At 38.1% G+C, this 19,847-nt stretch overlaps 2 protein-coding genes across 2 annotated transcripts in view; both read right to left on the reverse strand.

Annotated features, from left to right (window-relative positions):
- LOC145485132 (uncharacterized) overlaps positions 1-19,847 on the reverse strand; it is a 248,317-nt gene that overhangs the window by 219,177 nt on the left and 9,293 nt on the right. The gene's annotated exons all lie outside the window — the stretch shown is intronic.
- LOC145485219 (uncharacterized) lies at positions 10,438-12,381 on the reverse strand. Its single transcript, XM_081463921.1, has one exon. The coding sequence runs from the start codon at positions 11,344-11,346 to the stop codon at positions 10,708-10,710; it is 639 nt and encodes a 212-aa protein (XP_081320047.1). The 5' UTR covers positions 11,347-12,381; the 3' UTR covers positions 10,438-10,707.

Genomic DNA, 19,847 nt, shown 5'->3' on the forward strand with positions numbered 1-19,847 from the left:
CAATAATTCATTACTATACCTCTGAGCATTATTAGTCATCTAATATCCAAAAAGTGCGAGTGGAATAATCGTTTAGCATCATGTCTTTTAAATTATCATTTGAAAAAATCTCGCTTACTAAAATACCATATATTTTATCAGATACGGTATTTAAAAACCCTTTTACTTATCATTTAAAATATACAATTCGGAGTGTTATGTTTTTAGTTCAAAAAGTCTTCATTCTATTTTGTTTGACGAGATGAACGACGTTTTAACCCCCGTGACCTCAGAGGAGTCGCAAGGTCATTCGTTTTAGTCGTTAGTTCTAATCGTTAAATGCCTACCGAAGAAACTTCTTACCACCATTACCACCACCACCGCCACCTCCTCTTCCTCCAACCACCACCACTAACACAAGGACCACCACAAAAACAACAACGCCACCATCACTCAGAACTACCACCACAGTTGCAGAATGATTTTGCTTTACGATTTTAATCAAATCTAGTGACTTGAGTCGACCATTAGGCCATTAGGCCCGAACGGAACGCGGAAACAACAACTTCGAGAGTTATAAGGTGTGCGATTTCCGGGTTAATGAAAATCACTCTCTACTGTGCATTCTCTGAATATTGCCATATACTAAAAGCAAGGGCAGCGAATGGTGCTGGCCAGAATTTGACTCTAAATATAGTGAAAAACAGATCTTAAACGAAAAATAAAAACATCTTAAACGAAATGTCAACAAGCGAGTAAAAATCTTGACCATAGGTGTACGAGCCGGGGGGAGGGGGAACGAGTGGGGCTGCAGCCCTCCCAGCTACGGAAATTATGTGATATTTCGAGCAAAACGCTCATGATTCGGGCAACGACACCTGAGAGGACACATTACAAAATAAAGCGGTTGGCGTGATTTTCAAAACTGGTAAATAAAGTTTTTAGTTGTTACTTTTTTTTAGAACCAGGAGGGAGGGGGCGTCTCCGAACAAAACATTGATTAAATCATCACTGCCAGTGTGACGTCACGTTTCGCTTGGATGAAATTCGAAATGGTGCCCAATGGGTGAAGTACTAGAGGTTGATAAAAATGCGGAATTTAGCTCCGATATTCTGTCCCATTTTCTTAGGTTCGTTAATATGTGGTTTATGTTACATTAAGGAATCTTTATTTGGTACTTTTTGGTGGCCAAAATATTCAAAAGGTAGATAATTTGATCGAGAACTTTCTGTTTTGAAGCCAGTTTGTCGAGCAAAACTGTTAGCTGGTTGACCTTTCGAGGGCCACTGCATAGCGAAGCAGAGCCCTTTTGACCCAAGAATAGGAGGTTCGACAGAGGGTATACTTGGCTTTTTGTATGTGGAATTTCGGTTCTTCAGTGCTCGTGGTTCGTCTCATCAATCGCTTCAAAGTGCAAAGAAGGCTGTATGGAAAGAACAGCCATGTTTCAGATAGCCAGATTAGGTAAGTTTTCACCTTTGTCGTACTACAGTTTACATTTAAAGCAATATCCGTAATTTGGTTAATAGTTATGGCTTGATTAGTGGTTCGGTTCTATTTCATTTTGATTTTATTTGAGAAAGAGGAGCCTTAATTTTCTTTTATATGCCATTGTAGGTCTCACTGGACGAAAAAATGGATTTACCAGGATAACCAAACTAGAGCAAAACTGTAGCAAATACCGCATTTGCACAAATTTGCTCAAATCTGCTCAGGAGCAAAGATCAATATTGCACTAGATTTGCACCCGTAGCAATGACGGTAAATGCCACATTTGCTCAGGATTTGCACCTTTGCAAGGTGATGTGTAGCTGTAGATTTGGGGGTCATTTACATATGGCTCAAATGTGATGGAAATTTTTTTGTTTGAACTATCCTTACACATGACGCAAATAAGTGCACAAATTTGCTGTTTTGCTCGACGTTTACCCCTATTGTATAAGCATGTAAACTTATTACTTTGACGAGGTTAACGCAGCGTTGCAAATGTTAGCGAAGCATTAAAACTTAACAGTGTTTGCTTGGGTAGCAAAGGTTGTTCAAAATAAGATTTACTGATAATGTTTGCACATGTTGGCAACTGTAGGCAAATGTAATAATTGACCCATATTGCTTTGCGTAGCAAATATGAGCAAACTTTTAGTATTTTACACGTTTGCTCATGTAGCAAATGTTACCAAACCCTTTATTTTAAAGAATTTTGTTGGGGGGCAGCAAATTTGATCAAACTCTTAATATTGGGAAATATGGTCCCAATCTAAGTCTTGAACAAGTTTGCTTGGGGCGGCAAATGTGATCAAACTCTTAGTGTTGACCATGACTGCTCGGATAGCAAATATAAGCAAAGTCAAAGTTTTAAACAAGTTTGCTTGGGGTAACAAATGTGATCAAACTCTCACTATTCAGCAGGTTTGCTCAGATATAACAATTATAATCAAAGTCCAAGTTGTGACCAAGTTTGCTTGAGGGGGCAAAATGTGCTTAAACTGTAAATATTGAGCAAGTTTGCCCAGATGGAATATAACTTTAAAGAGAAAATCCAAGTAAAGAGTCAAAGTCAAAGATAATTCGGCAGTTACATTCCTTTTATAGTATATTTTTTTATTTATTCATACTCTGTTCACTAGGAGAAAAACAATAACAATTTACAAACCATGAAAACAGCTGTTTTCATAATATTTTTCGTTTTTGCTATTTCACATCCTGGTCACAAGATTACAGTAAATATTAAATAATATGATGTACTATCTGAGGTAGTCTCTACTCTATTGCCAATCAGATGATAACTATAAACAGCCCATCAGAGAAGGATAGATATTCTAGTTGGGCTTTCTCAGAGTTGCCTCAAACCTGTTTCAAAAAAGAAGCCTTTTAGGCTTGGAATACATGTACTCAAAAAACGGCTTATTTAACCCTCCTTGACCAATTTCATCATGACAATATAAGTATTCACTCAAAGTGTTTGTTTGAAGACAAAATCCTATGATGCTACTATCCAAACAAACTTTTAGCTTACTATTATTTGTTGATTACGATTTTACAGAGAGAAATTTTAATTCTGAGGGGGAGGGGGTGGGGGAAGGGAATTTCTCCTCTCTTAGGAGGGCCAGAGTTAATTTTTTCTTCCACTTCATTATCTGTTTTAAATATAACTGAGTCAATGGCATTTTAAAAACAACTAATTTAGATAGCTAGTAAAAGAAGCATGAAAGAAAAAAATAATAGCATTTCTGTGATTTGTACTCAGCTGTAAAAAACAAAGTACGATCATTATGAAACTATATACATCACTAAAAATTAATTATTAATGAACTAATTAAGGGGGGGAAAGACAGAAAGTCATATTCCTTCTGAAAACAATATGAAAACCTCAAGAATCAAAACTTCATTCGATGTGTGAATATTCTACATATCCTCTTTGAACAAGTTTTAATCATTTACAACTGCAAGTAGAACTTTTCCTTTAAAAAAGTTTTAGATTGTACTCGGATTGATGCTGTTGTTAGAGTATGATTGATTGATCGATTGATCGATTGATCAATTGATTGATTGATTGAGTATGCAATCTTGATCTTAATCCGTAACTGGTTTGCTGAGATTTCGCTTGCGAACGGCGATGAGCTTAACTTAAACCTGCCGAAATTTGCTCGTCCTCTTTACTTTTTTTTTTTGTCCTCAGGCTTTTTGGCACTTCCATAAATGATTGAGAATTAAATAAAAGAAAATGGTGAACATTTTTGTATTTTAGTTTGCTACTTTTTCAACGCAAAATGAAACCGGCCTACATTCCGGTCTAGATGGGAAAATCTAGACCGCGGTCAATATCGGTTTCAGCCAATCAAATTCGTGAATTCGGTAGTTCCCAGTCCTTGTGAGACACCGCCAGATAATAATAGACGGTATTGTCTTTGATGCGCTTCTAGGTTCTCAGAACTCGCAGTTGACCATTTGCCACCCTTTATTCTGCGAAAAGATATTCCTCTACTCAGCCAATAAAGTGCTTTAATGGATGTCATACTGATATACTCAAAGTATAGAAAAGTGTACGTTATAATGCTATCAGATGTCATTTACCAATTGATATAGAGAGTTTTGTTTGGGAACACTAAAGAAGTAGTTGCCTTAAAGGGATACTCCACACCTCTGAACAATATATTAAAAAACGATAGCTTGAAACTCAAATAAGAGCTATTGAATAGATATAAGTGGTCAATCTTCGCAATTTTTGTTTAAATGGGGATGGTTTCTTGACTTGCGGCTCGAGCATTGGATCACAGCTAGAGAAAATGATATAGTGAGCGAAAAATTAAGAGAGAGAGAGAGAGAGAGAGAGAGAGAGAGAAACAAATACATAAGTTTAGCCTAGTTCTTTAGTTAGACGAATGAAGCACAAATAGAGACAAACAAACAAAGTTTGTTCAAAAGTGAATTTTATTCTCATAGTCTGTGTTATACAACTGTATCAGTCTTCTCTGCTCTCGAAAATGAGCTCTGACAGAGTTCCTAAGCACCGATATGAGGTAAGTGAAAAAGTCCCCGAAACTGAACGAAGAACAAATTACGTAGCTTAAACGCAGAAGATAAATTTAATAATAATGATACTACTACTACTACTACTACTACCACTACCACTACCACTACCACTACCACTACCACTACCACTACCACTACCACTACCACTACCACTACCACTCTACCACTACCACTACCACTACCACTACCTCTACCACTACCACTGCCACTGCCACTGCCACTGCCACTGCCACTGCCACTGCCACTGCCACTGCCACTGCCACTGCCACTGCCACTGCCACTGCCACTGCCACTGCTGCTACTACTAAATATTTATATAGCGCCTATCCATGCCTGCTCTAGGCGCTGTACAATTCGCCAAAATGAGCTGTACTAATCTTAATAATTAAAAATGTGCATTTAAGAAAGTAATAAAAGTAAAAATCGCTAAGAATAATAAGTAATAAATAATACTAATACTAATACTAATACTAATACTAATACTAATACTAATACTATTACTAATACTACTACCAATAACTTTATTTACTGAGGGTAGCACACAACACTAATAACTGAAAAACCAATGGCCCTCATATAAATATTTACAGAATAAAAAAATGACGTGTTAAAATTAAGAATATAGAAATTAAAAATTAAAAGTTATTTGTGATGTGTTGAGCTTGCAACCCTGTAAAAAATTGTGTTAGATACAATGTACTTCAGTTTTTATTCAGACCGAAAAGAAACGCACAAAATAAGGACAGAACACACTGTTTGTTGAAAAGTGTTTTTAATCTTTAAGAGTGATTTTCTGAGAGTGTCGAGAATCGGAAGACAGTCACGAAAATCGATTTTTATTTTATTTTATATATATATCGTTTGGTCAAAATATCTACATTTTAGGAAACCTTGGTTATTGTTTTTTTCACCCGAAAAGTTATAGCTCTGGGAATCAAAATGTTCTCCTTCAGTAAAATAAAATGTTACGCCATGTAAGCGATATATCAGTTCAATTTTATGCAAATCACAAGGTTATTGTTTGGAAGTCAACGGTTTAAAACAGGAAACAACGACTCACCGTTACTTACGTTCCCTCTGCTGCTATAGAAACGATTTTAACTTCCCAGTGTCCTTGTGAGCTGTTCTGTAAAATATTTCCGGTAAAACGAGTATAAATGGCCATAAAATTCGACAAGGTCGACAATGTTTATATTTGAGATGAGACACTGAGTGGCACACACAGTCCTGGCTGTTTTCAACGTTTTGCTCAGTCGAGAGTCCTTTAAAAATATGATATAATATACACTTCAAACCGTAGCAAATCAGTTTCTCATATCCATATGCCTCATGTCGACTCATGAGTAAATAAATCAGTCCCGGTACACTGAATAAACAACTCGACTGACCTCTGAGATCAGGAGGTCACCTGATATGTCATGTTACTTTTCCTCGGATTCACATTTCACGCGTAACGCCGTATTGAACATCACTTTAATCCTGGGTTAACGTAAACCGGCTTCCGAACAATCCTGCCCTGTTTCCAACAAGCTAACCCAATATGAGCCCGCGATCCAATCGATAACCAGCACTTGGTCAGCGGTCAACTTCAAAAAACACGTGACCTCGAGGAGCTGTAAACTTGAGCCCGCGATATGGTCACGTGATACTTGTCAGCGGATACCTTGATTTGACAGGTGTCAATTGATCATAACGTGGATGTCCAATATCAAGGAGAAGTACACGGCAAACCAAGGCTGCATGTCTCTGTCAACCTATTATTTGGAGTATGGCCGCCATGTTGGGCAACTCCGCCGCCGCCGCCGCCGTCGTCGTCGTCGTCGTCGTGCGTATGCGCCCACGAGCAATACCGCTAGCCACGATAATCATGAGAAAATCAACTCATGGGTTTCCTTTTCCTTCCTATATGAGTATGGGGCTCCGCTTGGCGGCCCTTCGGCCCGCCGGAGCTCCGCTATAAAGTTATGGCGATGTCTGTCAAGAGCAGCATGACATTTTGTATGAAAAATTAACCAAACATTTAGTACATGATCCTCAGTTACAGCAGCACAGAGTTCATCCCCTTTAATGGTAATATGGCTTTTTAAAGTATGTCCAGGTAGATTCTTTTAAGGCGAACAGGCTTGGGTGGCACTCCTAATTCCCTTTTTCCGTTCCTACTTTCTCTTCTCCAATATATATATGCCTGCTCGCAGGCTAGTACCTCTCAATACAAATGCAGATTGCATTCTGCTTTCGGGAGTATTAACCGTCAAGACTTTTGAAATTACTTTTCTTGGGAGTGGGCAGGGGGTGGATTAGCGCTACTTCTAAAACCTAATCATAACAGCAAAATTGAGCGTCATAAGTGACTGAAATGAGTAAAACACAGAAACACAGGCTGTGCCGTTTTAGTTAGCAAAGGCTGGTAATATACGAGTAGCGGGAGCAAAGCTTATTTTTTCGCGTGAGATTCGCGTATTCAGCTCGTTCCTTTCGTGTCTCTCAATAACGCATTCACGGCCAAGGGAATTATTTATCTCCACTTATTAGTCCGTGTAACTGACGATGTCTGGAGATCTAACCCGGATAATCGCTGCTTTAAAAACCACAGCCGGTGGTGCTATCCAGTAAGATCGTTTGCCTCCTTTGACTCACATTCGATATTTTTAACTATAAACCCCTATAGACCATGCTGAATTTTCAAAATCAGGTCGTTTCCTACACGCTTTATCTCTGAAACAAAGTAGGTGACCCCCATTTTTTTTTTTTTTTTTTTTGGCATTTCTGACACAAGTAACTCATTATCTGACTGCCGTAAAAACTGAGAAAAAATTTCTCGACTGGAAAATTTTCGCGCAAGCGTACTTAAATACGGCGTTAGGCGTGTAATGTGAAACCGGGGAAAAGTAACATAATAACATATCAGGTGACCTCCTGACCTCAGAGGTCAGTCGAGTAGTTAATTCAATGTACGGGGACTGATTTATTTACTCATGAGTCGATATGAGGCATATGGTTATGAGAAACTAATTTGTTACGGTTTGAAGCGTATATTCTATCATATTTTTAAAGGACTCTCGACTGAGCAAAACGTTGAAAACAGCCAGGACTGTGTGTGCCACTCAGTGTCTCATCTCAAATATAAACATCGTCGACCTTGTCGAATTTTATGGCCATTTATACTCGTTTTACCGGAAATATTTTACAGAACAGCTCACAAGGACACTGGGAAGTTAAAATCGTTTCTATAGCAGCAGAAGGGACGTAAGTAACGGTGAGTCGTTATTTCCTGTTTTAAACCGTTGACTTCCAAACAATAACCTTGTGATTTGCATAAAATTGAACTGATATATCGCTTACATGGCGTAACATTTTATTTTACTGAAGGAGAACATTTTGATTCCCAGAGCTATAACTTTTCGGGTGAAAAAAACAATAACCAAGGTTTCCTAAAATGTAGATATTTTGACCAAATGATATATACCAGAGGCCATTTATACTAGCCAAAGTTGGCCTTTATTTGTTCGTTGCCAAGAGACATAAATGGCGGCTGTACAAAATACCCTTCGTTACAAAGCTACAAACAAAACTTCAAGAAACTTATTACACGATTTTAAAGTATAAGTATACGTCATACATCGATGAGCGCGCTAAGTAATAAAATAACCAATGATAGGGCAGATGACCATTGCTATAGCTTTGCCTGGATTTAACGATCTTGGACTTTCGGTGACCCCTATTTTTCTTTTGATGGATCATTTTCTCTATCGATTTTCTACGTTTAGCGAAAAAATGAAGAAAATCTATAAATCCGGGCCCTTTTGGTTCTGGGCGTACTCGAAGAGAAGCAAAAGAAAACATTCAGTATATAATGCCAATTATTATATCGAACGAAGTCTCAGTCATATTAAGCCAATATAGGACAGGGGAGACAGGACGAGAGACTAATTCTCACTAAAAATGATCAAAGTTGCACCAAAAAGAAGCAACATAAACAGAGAAGTAACAAACATAACGAGGTAACTTGAAATAGAATGTAATGGCACCAACATGTATAATACATGGTGTCAGCAATGGAGTGAAATTGTATTTACAAAATAAATTATCTAGCCGGCGATCTGTTCAGTGGGTTTCACGATCCTAAAACCTGCTCAAGCTAAATTATTTTGTTAAAACAACGTCCAGAAATAATGCTTCAGCGAAGCGATTGCCGTCGTTTCTTTATTTGCTCAATCGAGACAAAACCTAAGGAGTAAACGGAAAAGTAAAATATTTGTTTTAACTTGATGAATTATTAATGAGTTTGAGAAAGCCAGGGAATAAACAACTCAAGTATACCAAGAAAAAGAAATATAAAACGAAAACAAGGCGAACAAATTCAGTTTTTTTCACTTTTCTCTCCAATCCGTCTAAGTCTCCCTGCTGGAGCTAATACAGTTAAAAGTGGCAAAATTTGAAATGTTGCATGTTTTTGCTTAACAACCGCCCGTAACCATGTTTAGAACATTTGAGTGCACCATGCATTTGTGTACCCTCTCACGGAGCTTAGTCAAATATCTCGGATGCAGCGTGAGGTATGGCTAACCTTCTTATGCTAAACTTGAAACCTTTAGCGAGTCTCACATTTTATTTCATTTTTTTTTATATATTATAGCTGCATATTTGAGAATTCTTTCTATAGTATTTATTTCTATTGGTTTCTTGTGGTTTACAATTCGTCCTTTTATTCTGTTAATATTTATACGAGGGCCACTGTTTTTCAGTGTATCTACTGTTCTGTGTTACCCTCTATAAATAAAATTAATTATTACTGTTATTATTTAAAAAAATGGAAAACATATTGCCTATCTGTACTTTTATTTACGTTCATGTATCAGCAAAAATCGCATGCAGTTAATATTTCAAAGCAAAATTTAAATTGGTCAAATTTGATTTTTTTAATCCGCACTTTCTCCTTGAAACATAACTTAAAACAAAGCCTTCCTGTCTGGCTAAAGTGATATCACAATCCTGTCAGCATCTATCAGTTTTGGACGGTCTCAAAGATACTTCAGGAGACCAAGCAATATTGGTGACTCTTAAAAGAAACTTAAAGCAATTAAAGCTAATATATATCTGTGGTAATTGAGTTGTTCATTAGTTATATATAGCCCTCGTCTGTTTCTAAGGTCAAGGATTATGTATTTTTGCCCCTCATTAAGGCCCTGTCGACGTCCACACTGCGCTGGAGAGATTTGAAAACACAAATTTTTCCACGGTTAGGCTTACCTTCCACACCAATGCTCTCTCCCCCCCCCCCCCCCCATGGGAATTTGAAAACGCGGGCTTTTTGTTTTCCTGTTGACGGAAAACATTTTATACTTTGAACTTGATAATGAAGACATGGATTCATTCGACTTTGCTTTGAACTTTGAACTTTAATTTAATTTAATTTTCTTATATAGTTACAAGAATTGCTTGCCCCCACAACTAGTTTCAGAACTATCGAGAGAGAGGGGCAAGAGTTTATATGATCCGTACAAGTTATTAGATCTATGAGGTACTGTTTTCTCTAATTTTTTGTTTCCAACGGAGTAAACTTTACGTCCCTTCAGTGGCTGTAGCGGTCTGTAATTGTCGCACATAAGATCAGGAAAACGACCATAATGTGCTTTCAGCTTTGTAAACTGTTCCAACTGCAAAGACAAAAAACAAAAAACAAAAAACAAAAAAACACACAGTCAAACAGAAACAAAATTTGCATGCAAATAAACAAAAGAAAAAAATATATATATAACCTGCTTTCAACTCTTTTGAGCATTACGATCTGTTCTTAGAAAAGCTAGACCACTCTAAGACGTATTTCACGTGAATCAAGGACGGCAGTCACAATTCGCTGTACTACTGCAGTGCGGTGTTAATGGATTAATAATGTGCACGTTATAGACCATTTTCGTGTTCTCGGTATCAGACTGGAACTCCAACTTGCAACGGAGGCTAATGCGGGGGAATACCATTTAAAAGAGATTAATGTCATTTGCATTTGAAAGACTCCCCACATTAGCCTCAGTTGCAAGCTAGTTCCGGTCAGTCCAATGCCGAGAATACGAAAACCGTCTATTATTCTCTTGCTATTGTTCTCGTTTATTCAAGGGCTTATCAAATACTGCTCAGTAATTTCTGAGGCCTGCAACAAAATTAGCAAAATTGAAACGAGTAGCTTAATGAGTAGGTTAACATGTACTCACCTGATTGTTAGAGGCTCGAAGCTTGGGTTTTAGAACCAGCCACTTTACTGTTTCATAACAGGGAGGGGTGGTAAGGGATCCCTTGTAGTGGAAATAGTGTGTTAGTATCACTTCCTTCTTGTCGTCACCGTTTCCGTTATTGCCGTTATTGCCGTTATTGCCGTTGTTTCCGTTGCCTCCATTGCGTCCATTGCGTCCATTGCCACCATTGCCTCCATTGCCACCATTGCCTCCATTGCGTCCATTGCCTCCATTGCGTCCATTGCCACCATTGCCTCCATTGACACCATTGCCTCCATTGCCTCCATTGCCTCCGTTGCCTCCATTGTCACCATTGCCTCCATTGCCTCCATTGACTCTTTTGCCACCATTGCCTCCATTGCCTCCATTGCCGCCATTGCCTCCATTGCCTCCATTGCCACCATTGCCTCCATTGACACCATTGCCTCCATTGCCTCCATTGCCTCCGTTGCCTCCATTGTCACCATTGCCTCCATTGCCTCCATTGACTCTTTTGCCACCATTGCCTCCATTGCCTCCATTGCCGCCATTGCCTCCATTGCCTCCATTGTCACCATTGCCTCCATTACCTCCATTGTTGTTGTTGTTGGGTAGAAGGCCCATCAAACGAATACCGTCAGACTTATCCACTTCCTTGCTCGCCCCTGTATAAACAATCTTCTGTTTAACGCCAAGTTGTGACCATTAGCTAGTTTCCCCTCATATATTCCATGTATAATGAAGTAAGCAGTTGACGAGAATTGGGTAATCGATCAATAGAGTGTGAATGCTAGCTTTCTCGATGTAAAATCCAATTTTTCCGACTAGTTATACCAGTCTATAGTAAGAAATATTTTGAACATCAGAAAAGAGAACGTCTTGTTAGCTTTTAAGCTAACACACAACAAATTAAACATGAAAATAAAATAAAATAAAAGTTTAGGCATTTTTATAAAGAAGGTAGGTAAGTAATGTCTGCGTACGAGCCAAGTGACCAATCAGGCTGAATCATCTCGGTCTCTGTACATGTACCATAAAGCGATAGGAGTATTTCTACTCCCCCTGCATGGGATACTAGTCCATCGCAGGGTTACCCCCCGCATTAAGTTCGCCGGTATCCATTCATACACCTGGGAGGAGAGAGGCACTGAGAGTGTAAAGTGTCTTGCCCAAGAACATAACATCATGTCCCCAGACAGGACTCGAAGCCTGACCGTTCGATTCGGAGGCCCCTGCTTTGTATAGTAAAATATTAGCTATTTGACAGTTGTCAGTTAAATTTTGTTAATTGCCCGCTTCCCGTCGGCTTCATCCAGACGCCGCGTGGAGTCACGTCATTCAGAAATTTTAATTCGCTGTAACTTTCACATCCTGTCAGTCCATAAACCTGTAAACGGGTAAATAAATTTTACTTTATGAATGGCTTGTTACATGTATATAGAAAATTTACCTACCAACTTCAATGATGTTAGGAAGCAGCTTTGCAAATTTTCTTAAAATTGGGTTTCCTTTTGAAGAGGGCTAAAGTAAGAAACAATACACACTGAACAAACAATTAATTCCCAACTTAATGTGTTTTAAAGTTTGTCGTCTACCTTCCCACGGTATTTTGTTGAGAACAACGTCATTTCACTTATAAAAAGAAAACTGTTTGTGGATCTTTGAATAAAAGTGAGATGCTATTTATTTGTAAGGGGGGAAGTCAGAAAATTTACCCTGTCAATAGGCCATTTCCGAGTCCAAAACCCTTCATATGAAGATGAGATTTGCATGAAAATGAAAATGTCTATACATTGTTATTTTTGCATAATATTTAATTTATTCCTAACGGTACTTATTTTGTACACTGCGGCGGCTTCGGTCGAGCCATAGTTCGAAGGCGACAAAAACCACGAACGCTATGAGATCAAACGAACCTAACCGTGCTTTCTCTCCAGTTATGCGGCGCGATCAAGTTTAGGTTGGTGGGAACGTTTTGACAATTTCTGTGCCCCGAAAACAGTTGTTCAATATTGAATAACAAGCTTGATATTCTATTTTAAAATCCTCTTTTCAATTAAACTGAAGTAAAAATTTCTTTTGTTAAAAGTGACTATGAAATCATAGCCATATCAGATCAGTAACTTGATGTCATAAGATCAGTTAGAACAGTAGACAAGGTTTCTAACTGGCTAATTGCATATTGCAAAATTGTTTACGCTAAATACGGCAAACAGATGGATAGAACAAAATAGCAACGTTAAGCATAATAGCAATATGTACCTTAAGCCAGAGGGCTACGACTGCAAATTGTCCTGAATTTTCAAACACCATATGGAGCTTGGAGGAAAAGAGAAGTAAACAGACAAAGCTATTGTACGTCAACCCGGTTTTAAAGAGAAAAACGTTTCATAGATTTAGAGAACAAACGTTTATCTTGACTACGACTATGACAAATGACATAAATAGGAAAAGAGAAGGCACTGCTGGTCGTTAGCAGAAATTTGATAGAACACTAACAGGAAGTTACTTCAGATAGAACTGTATGGGCGTTACTTCAGAATAATTCTAAAGAGAACTGATGATGAACAAAAATGATGCACTATATTTATATCTGATCATACCTTTTCGTTATGCTTCGGCGGCATATCAGGCGAGTTTGGTCGGGCCATGGTTCGTATTTTGTGAGACGTAGTCGAGCCAAAATATCCATGGCGAAACAAGTCTAATATGCCGTCCAAGCGTGCCAAAAAGGTATGAATCTGTATTTACCGTACCTAAATTCGGCCAAGTTAGCATGATATCGTAGCCATATCAGGTCAGTGACGTGATATCACAGGATATCAGGACAGTAGACAGGGAGAATTTGGTATGGTAAGGTATAAAAATCATCTATCAATGCGGAAGACAATACATAGAACCTGGTAGTCATTTATCAAAAAAAACCAAAAAAGCAAATGGCTCAATTTGTGTCGTTACCTGGCCAGCGAACTGCTTCCCGTTTAAAGTGTGCTCAGATCCACGGCTGTTTTCACAGCCAAAGTGAACATGGAACTGATTCAGTGTGTAGGTGGTGTCCCCCAGGGGACCCCCTGTTATTTCAGCTGTTCCTTTGGACTTGTCAATATTTAAAGTAGGCGAGTGACCAGTGTTTTCGAGCTTTCCCGTGACCAGGCCCCCCTGGTTGTCGAAGGTTATTTTCAGATCACGATAGTTCTTGTTTACCACTTTACTTGTGTCGATGTTAATTGGGGATTGGTGGTCATGGCCGCAGTCCTCCCATCCCTTGTGCCAGTCCGGTGGGCCATACACTATACATTATCAATAGAATAAAAACATGCCTCGATTTATGAAAACAGTGTTATAATTGAAGAAAAGCTTGCCCTGCCCTGCTGAAGCTTTTTCCGTAACTTAAAAAAAATTCAGCTTGTTCATGAGGGCTAACAAATACAAAGGAAATTGATTTTGTTTGTTTGTGTTCTCTAGGACTTGCTATCAAGCCTGAACATGTAGATTACCTTCGTCTGTTGTATTCCCGTAGCCAAATTCATGATTAGCAACTGCAAAATAACGTCAGTGAAACAATGATAAGGACACGAAATAGTCAATAAGACAAAATGATGTCAAACTGCCAATCCCAAGTGGAGTGATAGCACTGGAAGGAAAAGGGATCGAAGGAACATAATAAAATATCTGACATTTTGAGGGAAACAGGTATCGATTTAGAGGATTTGGAATGGATTTGTGTTTGGTGGGCTCCAATTCAACTCCTTCTTCGAAGTGGGCGGAGATTGTTGACCACTGGACCTCATCAATACCATTGCATTGTTTTTCGGCATATGCGATATTGGTCGGCTGAAATATAAACTGTCTTAATGTCGCGTTATATATATTATATGGCGGGTCGAGTGAGCAAAAAAAATTACTCCTTTTCTCTGACTAAAAAACGGTTCTTTCGTTAATTTCTGGCGGAAAAAGCGAAGAAGAATACACAAATAACAGACCCGTGTTAAAGGTAGAACCTTATACCAGAATGAGAGAAAATACTTCGCAATGGAATCAACAGTCAGAGGTCACGTTGTGCGTGCATGTTACCGTGTTCTCCAGTTAAATATTTCAATAGTCCGCCAAACTTCAAACGGTATCCCTGACATCGTTGAATGGCGTTTAGAGAGCTTAACGCGAGATGTAATATTGCGTAAATTAAGTGAAGGAAACCGAACCCAGCACATCGATGTTACGAAACAAAGCCACTGATATTTAGGATTAAAACACACGAAGTTTGAAACTTCCCAACAGGATAGGAAGAAAGGTGAGCATTTCCCACATACTAGTATAAATCGAACTTTGATTTCGGAGCTACCGTCGGGAGCTTTGTGACAAATGGTGACGAATGGCGTCGTAAAATGTAAGTTTTGAAAGTACGTAAAACCGATTTTCATGACGTTCGAAGTTTGGAAACCTTGAAACTTCAGGAATAGAAGACCTAGATTAGATATGAAGAAACTTGGGAATTTTAAGATATTTGAAACCAAGAGACAATTAAATATTGTTCCCTACATATTCTCTGTAATCAGAAGATCAAAATAGAGGTGTCACGCTTCAACTGCGCATGTCGACTCGAATTTTCTGGCGATGTAGTAAAGAGCCAACTTATCAACCCTCGATCAGTTGCGATTTCATACAACTTTACGTAAGTTCCTCGTACAATGTTTGTTTCTTGATGTATAATGTCCCGAATTGGTACAGCAATGCTAAATACCAGGGCTCGAATTTAATTTCTTTGACTGACATTATTGAAACTATAATTGTCATATTTTTAACCTACTGAGATTCATGAATATATAACAGAACTCTTAGTCTTTAAATTAGGATCTTACTGTGTTGGCACTTGACTACACCAAGTAGTATAGAAAACAGCAGCAGCAACATCCCTGTATATAAAGTGACAATATTACAACAATCATAAAAGGTATAAATTTGAGACGATTATTTCAGACAGATTACATGAGTGAATGAGCTATATTTGAGCAATTTCACTGGCAAGAATCAATGCCTCAGATTGTCAACCAACAACGCGTCGTGTATCGTTTTCAATCTGACCTGTGTGATGCGGGTTATGTGGGTTATATCCGCGACACTGACACTTGCACGTGTGGATGAATATCAACAGAACTCATCTTCTATGCATAAACACTACCACGACGAGCACGGCGAAGTCCGGGAAGAAATACTGAGGCACTTTAGTGTTCTTAAAATGTGCTGAAATAAGGTCGATTGCTTAGTGCACGAGGTGCTGATCATCAGAGAATTAAAACCATTTTCTTATTGAAATTAACCATATTCTTCTTGTAAATTCTTCTACGTGCAGGAATTCAAGGGGCAGTCTTCTTGAATGTCAGATGCGTGATGGACTTCGCGTGACGATAGGTCTTAATCATATTCTTAATCATGTTATTTTGACCAATAAAGTTTTCATAAGCAAGCAACAACTAACGATAAAAACCGACGTTTCGGTGTCTTCATGATGCCATTGTCAAGGTAATGAAAACTAAAGAATAAAAATTCTGCGAGTTAATAAAGGTGTAAAAAGGAATTTACATAAAGTATGCGAGGCAAAATTATACAAATACTTTTGGGTGAATTGAGTCGCTTTGCACTTCATGAGTTGGTTTTATTTCTATTTGCAGTTTCTGAAAGAATTCTCGAAGAATGATATTGTTCAATCAACAATCAAGAGTAAAAGCGACGTTTTTAACGAGCAAATAACATAATCCGGCTAACTTTAATTTATTTTTCTTGTTATTTTTTTTCTTAAACGTACCTCCTTAGTAACTAAAGGCCTCCCCGCGCGCGCTGGTGGAGAGACAGGCAGAAAACAAAAACTCGAAAAATTGCATACTTGCATATAGTATGATGAACCTCTCTAAATACTTCTTATGGGAAAAAATGTGCTTTGAGATGTCTCTGTATATTTGCAATTTAGTTTCGTGGAAAGTGAAGTCAGTAGGATAACTCGGGGCTTGTGATGGCCACTAACCTCAAAGTGACGCAGACGTAGCCTGATTGTGTCAGACAAAGTAAAGACTGCACATAAGCATTTAAAAGTATATTGAGCCTAAACTCATCAAAAGCTCATATTGCCAAAATTCAGAGGCAAAGGTCGTGCTACTTTAGGGTGGCTAAAAAGTTTACTAAATTTGGCCCGAAGCATGGGACAAATCTTGTCCAAGGGTTTTTTTTTTTTTGCCAAATATAGCAGCACATTGCCTTCGTATTCTGAAACAAATATCAAATTATTTTGGGTCATTTATTGCGTTTGAGGTCGCCAAATTCGGGTGTTCATTTGTTTGGGAATTTCCTAATAACCAAGAATATTCTACCTCTACTTAAGGGGGGTCACTCTTTACATTTTTCATTTTTTGTTGTTGTTGGCCGGGGGAAGGGAGGGGTGTGGTGTGGGATCACTACCTTCAGAACCTTACCTTGATATTAGAAAGGAATTTTGTAAATAACGATCACTAGAAAACGATTTCATAAGAAACAAAAAGCGCTGTTCCCTGATTGATCTTTAGCCCTCTTTTAACACAGAGGTACATGATTTTTTTCAAAACTAATTTTTTTCTCTCGTGTGCGATAACGTCATGTCTGACATAACACTTTCGACATAAAATGCCTTCTATTCTGAAAAACACGGTTTGCTCTGGGAATCGTACCTCGAGCGAAACGAAAAGCTATTTGGTAATTTTTAATGGACAGAAATTACCTCTCTTGATATTTGCCGTCATTCTAGCTCGTAAATGCATGGGTGTGCGTTGCTTTAAAGAATATAGTCTTTTATCTATTTCTTAAGTTTTATGCCCGGCTCCTCAAAGATAGGGAGTTGGATGGTAAAATGACGTGGTTGATTTGGTTGTTTTTCGAATTGCTGTCTGTAACTGCTTTTTTAATTTTTATTCGTTACTCTAGAATTAAGACCTCGTACCGATCCTTAAAAACTTAGGCAAGTCGCTTTTTTTTGTTTTTTTGTGTTTTTGTCGTTTTTCTTCACAAAAATGCAAGACCATACAAAGACCATACAGTTTAACACACAGTTAAAACTAGGTGAAAATTCAAACGACTGTTAATGAGTCTGAAAGAAAAAAAGGATCGCATCACACCTACTTGATTTTGTTCTGGTTTCCTCTCAAGCGCTCAGCTGTGTTTGATCAGCAGGCTCATGTGAAGTCCCACTTCTCATGATCACTGAAACGCAGATATATATAGGCAGTCAGCAAACAGATATCAACAATCAGTTATTTGTGATACTAAGGCCAAGCTCAGACGCCGTACTTCACATGAGCCGAATCGAATGCAAGTGATAAATATCCTTTGTTCTCCCTCATTAGCGTTCGATTCGGCTCATGTGGAGTACAGCGTCTGGACTTGGCCTTACATTACAGAGTTAAATATCATATTGTAGTATTGGACTATCGACCTTGAGCAAACAATTGACATGGACCTGCATGGCAAATAATGGTTTACGAAATAAACTAAAACAGCAAAATCGCAAGCATAAAACGTTTTCAAAGCATCATTTCCCCCTCCAATCTATCAAGGTCTCCCTGCTAGAGCAAATGCAGTCAACAGGTCCGAAAGTGTGACAAGACTTAAAATATTGTATGTTTCTTTTTTTGCTTAACAACATCCCGACGGTAACTATGTCTGGAACATTCGAGGGCAACATGCATTTGTCAACCATCTCACGTAGCTCAGTCAAATATCTCGGATGCCACTTGAGGTAGGGCTAACGTTCATATGTTAAGTTCATATGTTAAGTTAAAAAAATATGTTGCAAAATATATTGCCCAGGTATACTGTCATTTACGTTAACCTATATATAATAAACGCTTAAATTTGTACTGTCTTTTTGAAACATAACGTTAAAAAACACCCTCTCTGGCCAAACTGATTTCACTTCTGTCAGCATGTATCAGTTTTGGTCGGTCCCGAAGCCATTCTTCAAGATACAAAGCTAGTAATATTTGTTACCCATAAAAGGAAGTCAAGGCAATCAAAGCTATTATATACTTGCCACAATCACAGGACCCGAGTAGGCCTCCGCCATTTTTGATGCCTTCGAAATTATTGATATTGCATGGTAGTGCGAAATCTTATTGCTTTACTGTAAGTTGTGTTCCTGAAAGTATGTTGAATTATCTTTAGTAGTTTTACAGTGATTTCCTTCGTTTGGATATGCTCTGAATAAAATATAATAGCCAAACTCTGACATGTAAACAAGAGCGAAGATGTGGTTGTGATTTACTATGGCCTTCGAAGCTTCTTCGTTAATTGTCATGAACTTTGCCTGATGCTGAGGTCATTAACATAATCATGGATAGTAGAAGAGAATGGTCCCTTTTACTATTCATGGATTAACAAGAGTGAACTGGATTCATTTCCAGACTCAGCCGCTGGTAATCGAGTCAATATGGTTAACTACAGTGCACTTTCAATTCTTCCATCAGTAAAAGTGGGAAATAGATATATTTTTAACACAGGAATTTTCAGTGGGTATTGGAAACTGCATACTCTCATATTCGCCCTACATCTCATCGGACCCAAGTCACGGCATTTCGCTGCATATTGGTTGAGGTTATATGAATATTACTTAATTTTAATCAGTTATTCTGGGTGAAATTACCTAATTTTCTGTGTTAATTATCTTCTTTTTTTGTAACTATGAGTTTTTGTATTTTGGTCATAAAGTGTGTTGTTGTTGTTGTTTAGTAACCTAATGTCTTCCCTTGCAACAAGACAGTCCAAGAGTGTTTCTCGAGCTTCGCATTGCAGTATCAAATTGTACTTTACAAGTATTGAACACCACGGAAACAAATTAAAGAATCTGGATATATAGTACCAGAGTTAAGCTCAGATATCTCCCATTCTAGTAGCTACGTTGAGCATCCTCAGAAGGTGCTTCTAAACGCTCTCTACAGAATATTTTTTAAACGTCGTCAAAGATTGCATCTTATCATGCTTAATATAATTCGATAATAAAAAAATGGGGGTCACCGAGCTCGTTTTTAAGTTATAAGCGCTTAAAGCTAAAACTAACGGTGCTTAAACATGTTGTATTGTTGCTATGGTAACATTTTGCACTAAAA

Source organism: Orbicella franksi, chromosome 4, assembly GCF_964199315.1.
Source record: "Orbicella franksi chromosome 4, jaOrbFran1.1, whole genome shotgun sequence".
Taxonomy (NCBI): domain Eukaryota; kingdom Metazoa; phylum Cnidaria; class Anthozoa; order Scleractinia; family Merulinidae; genus Orbicella; species Orbicella franksi.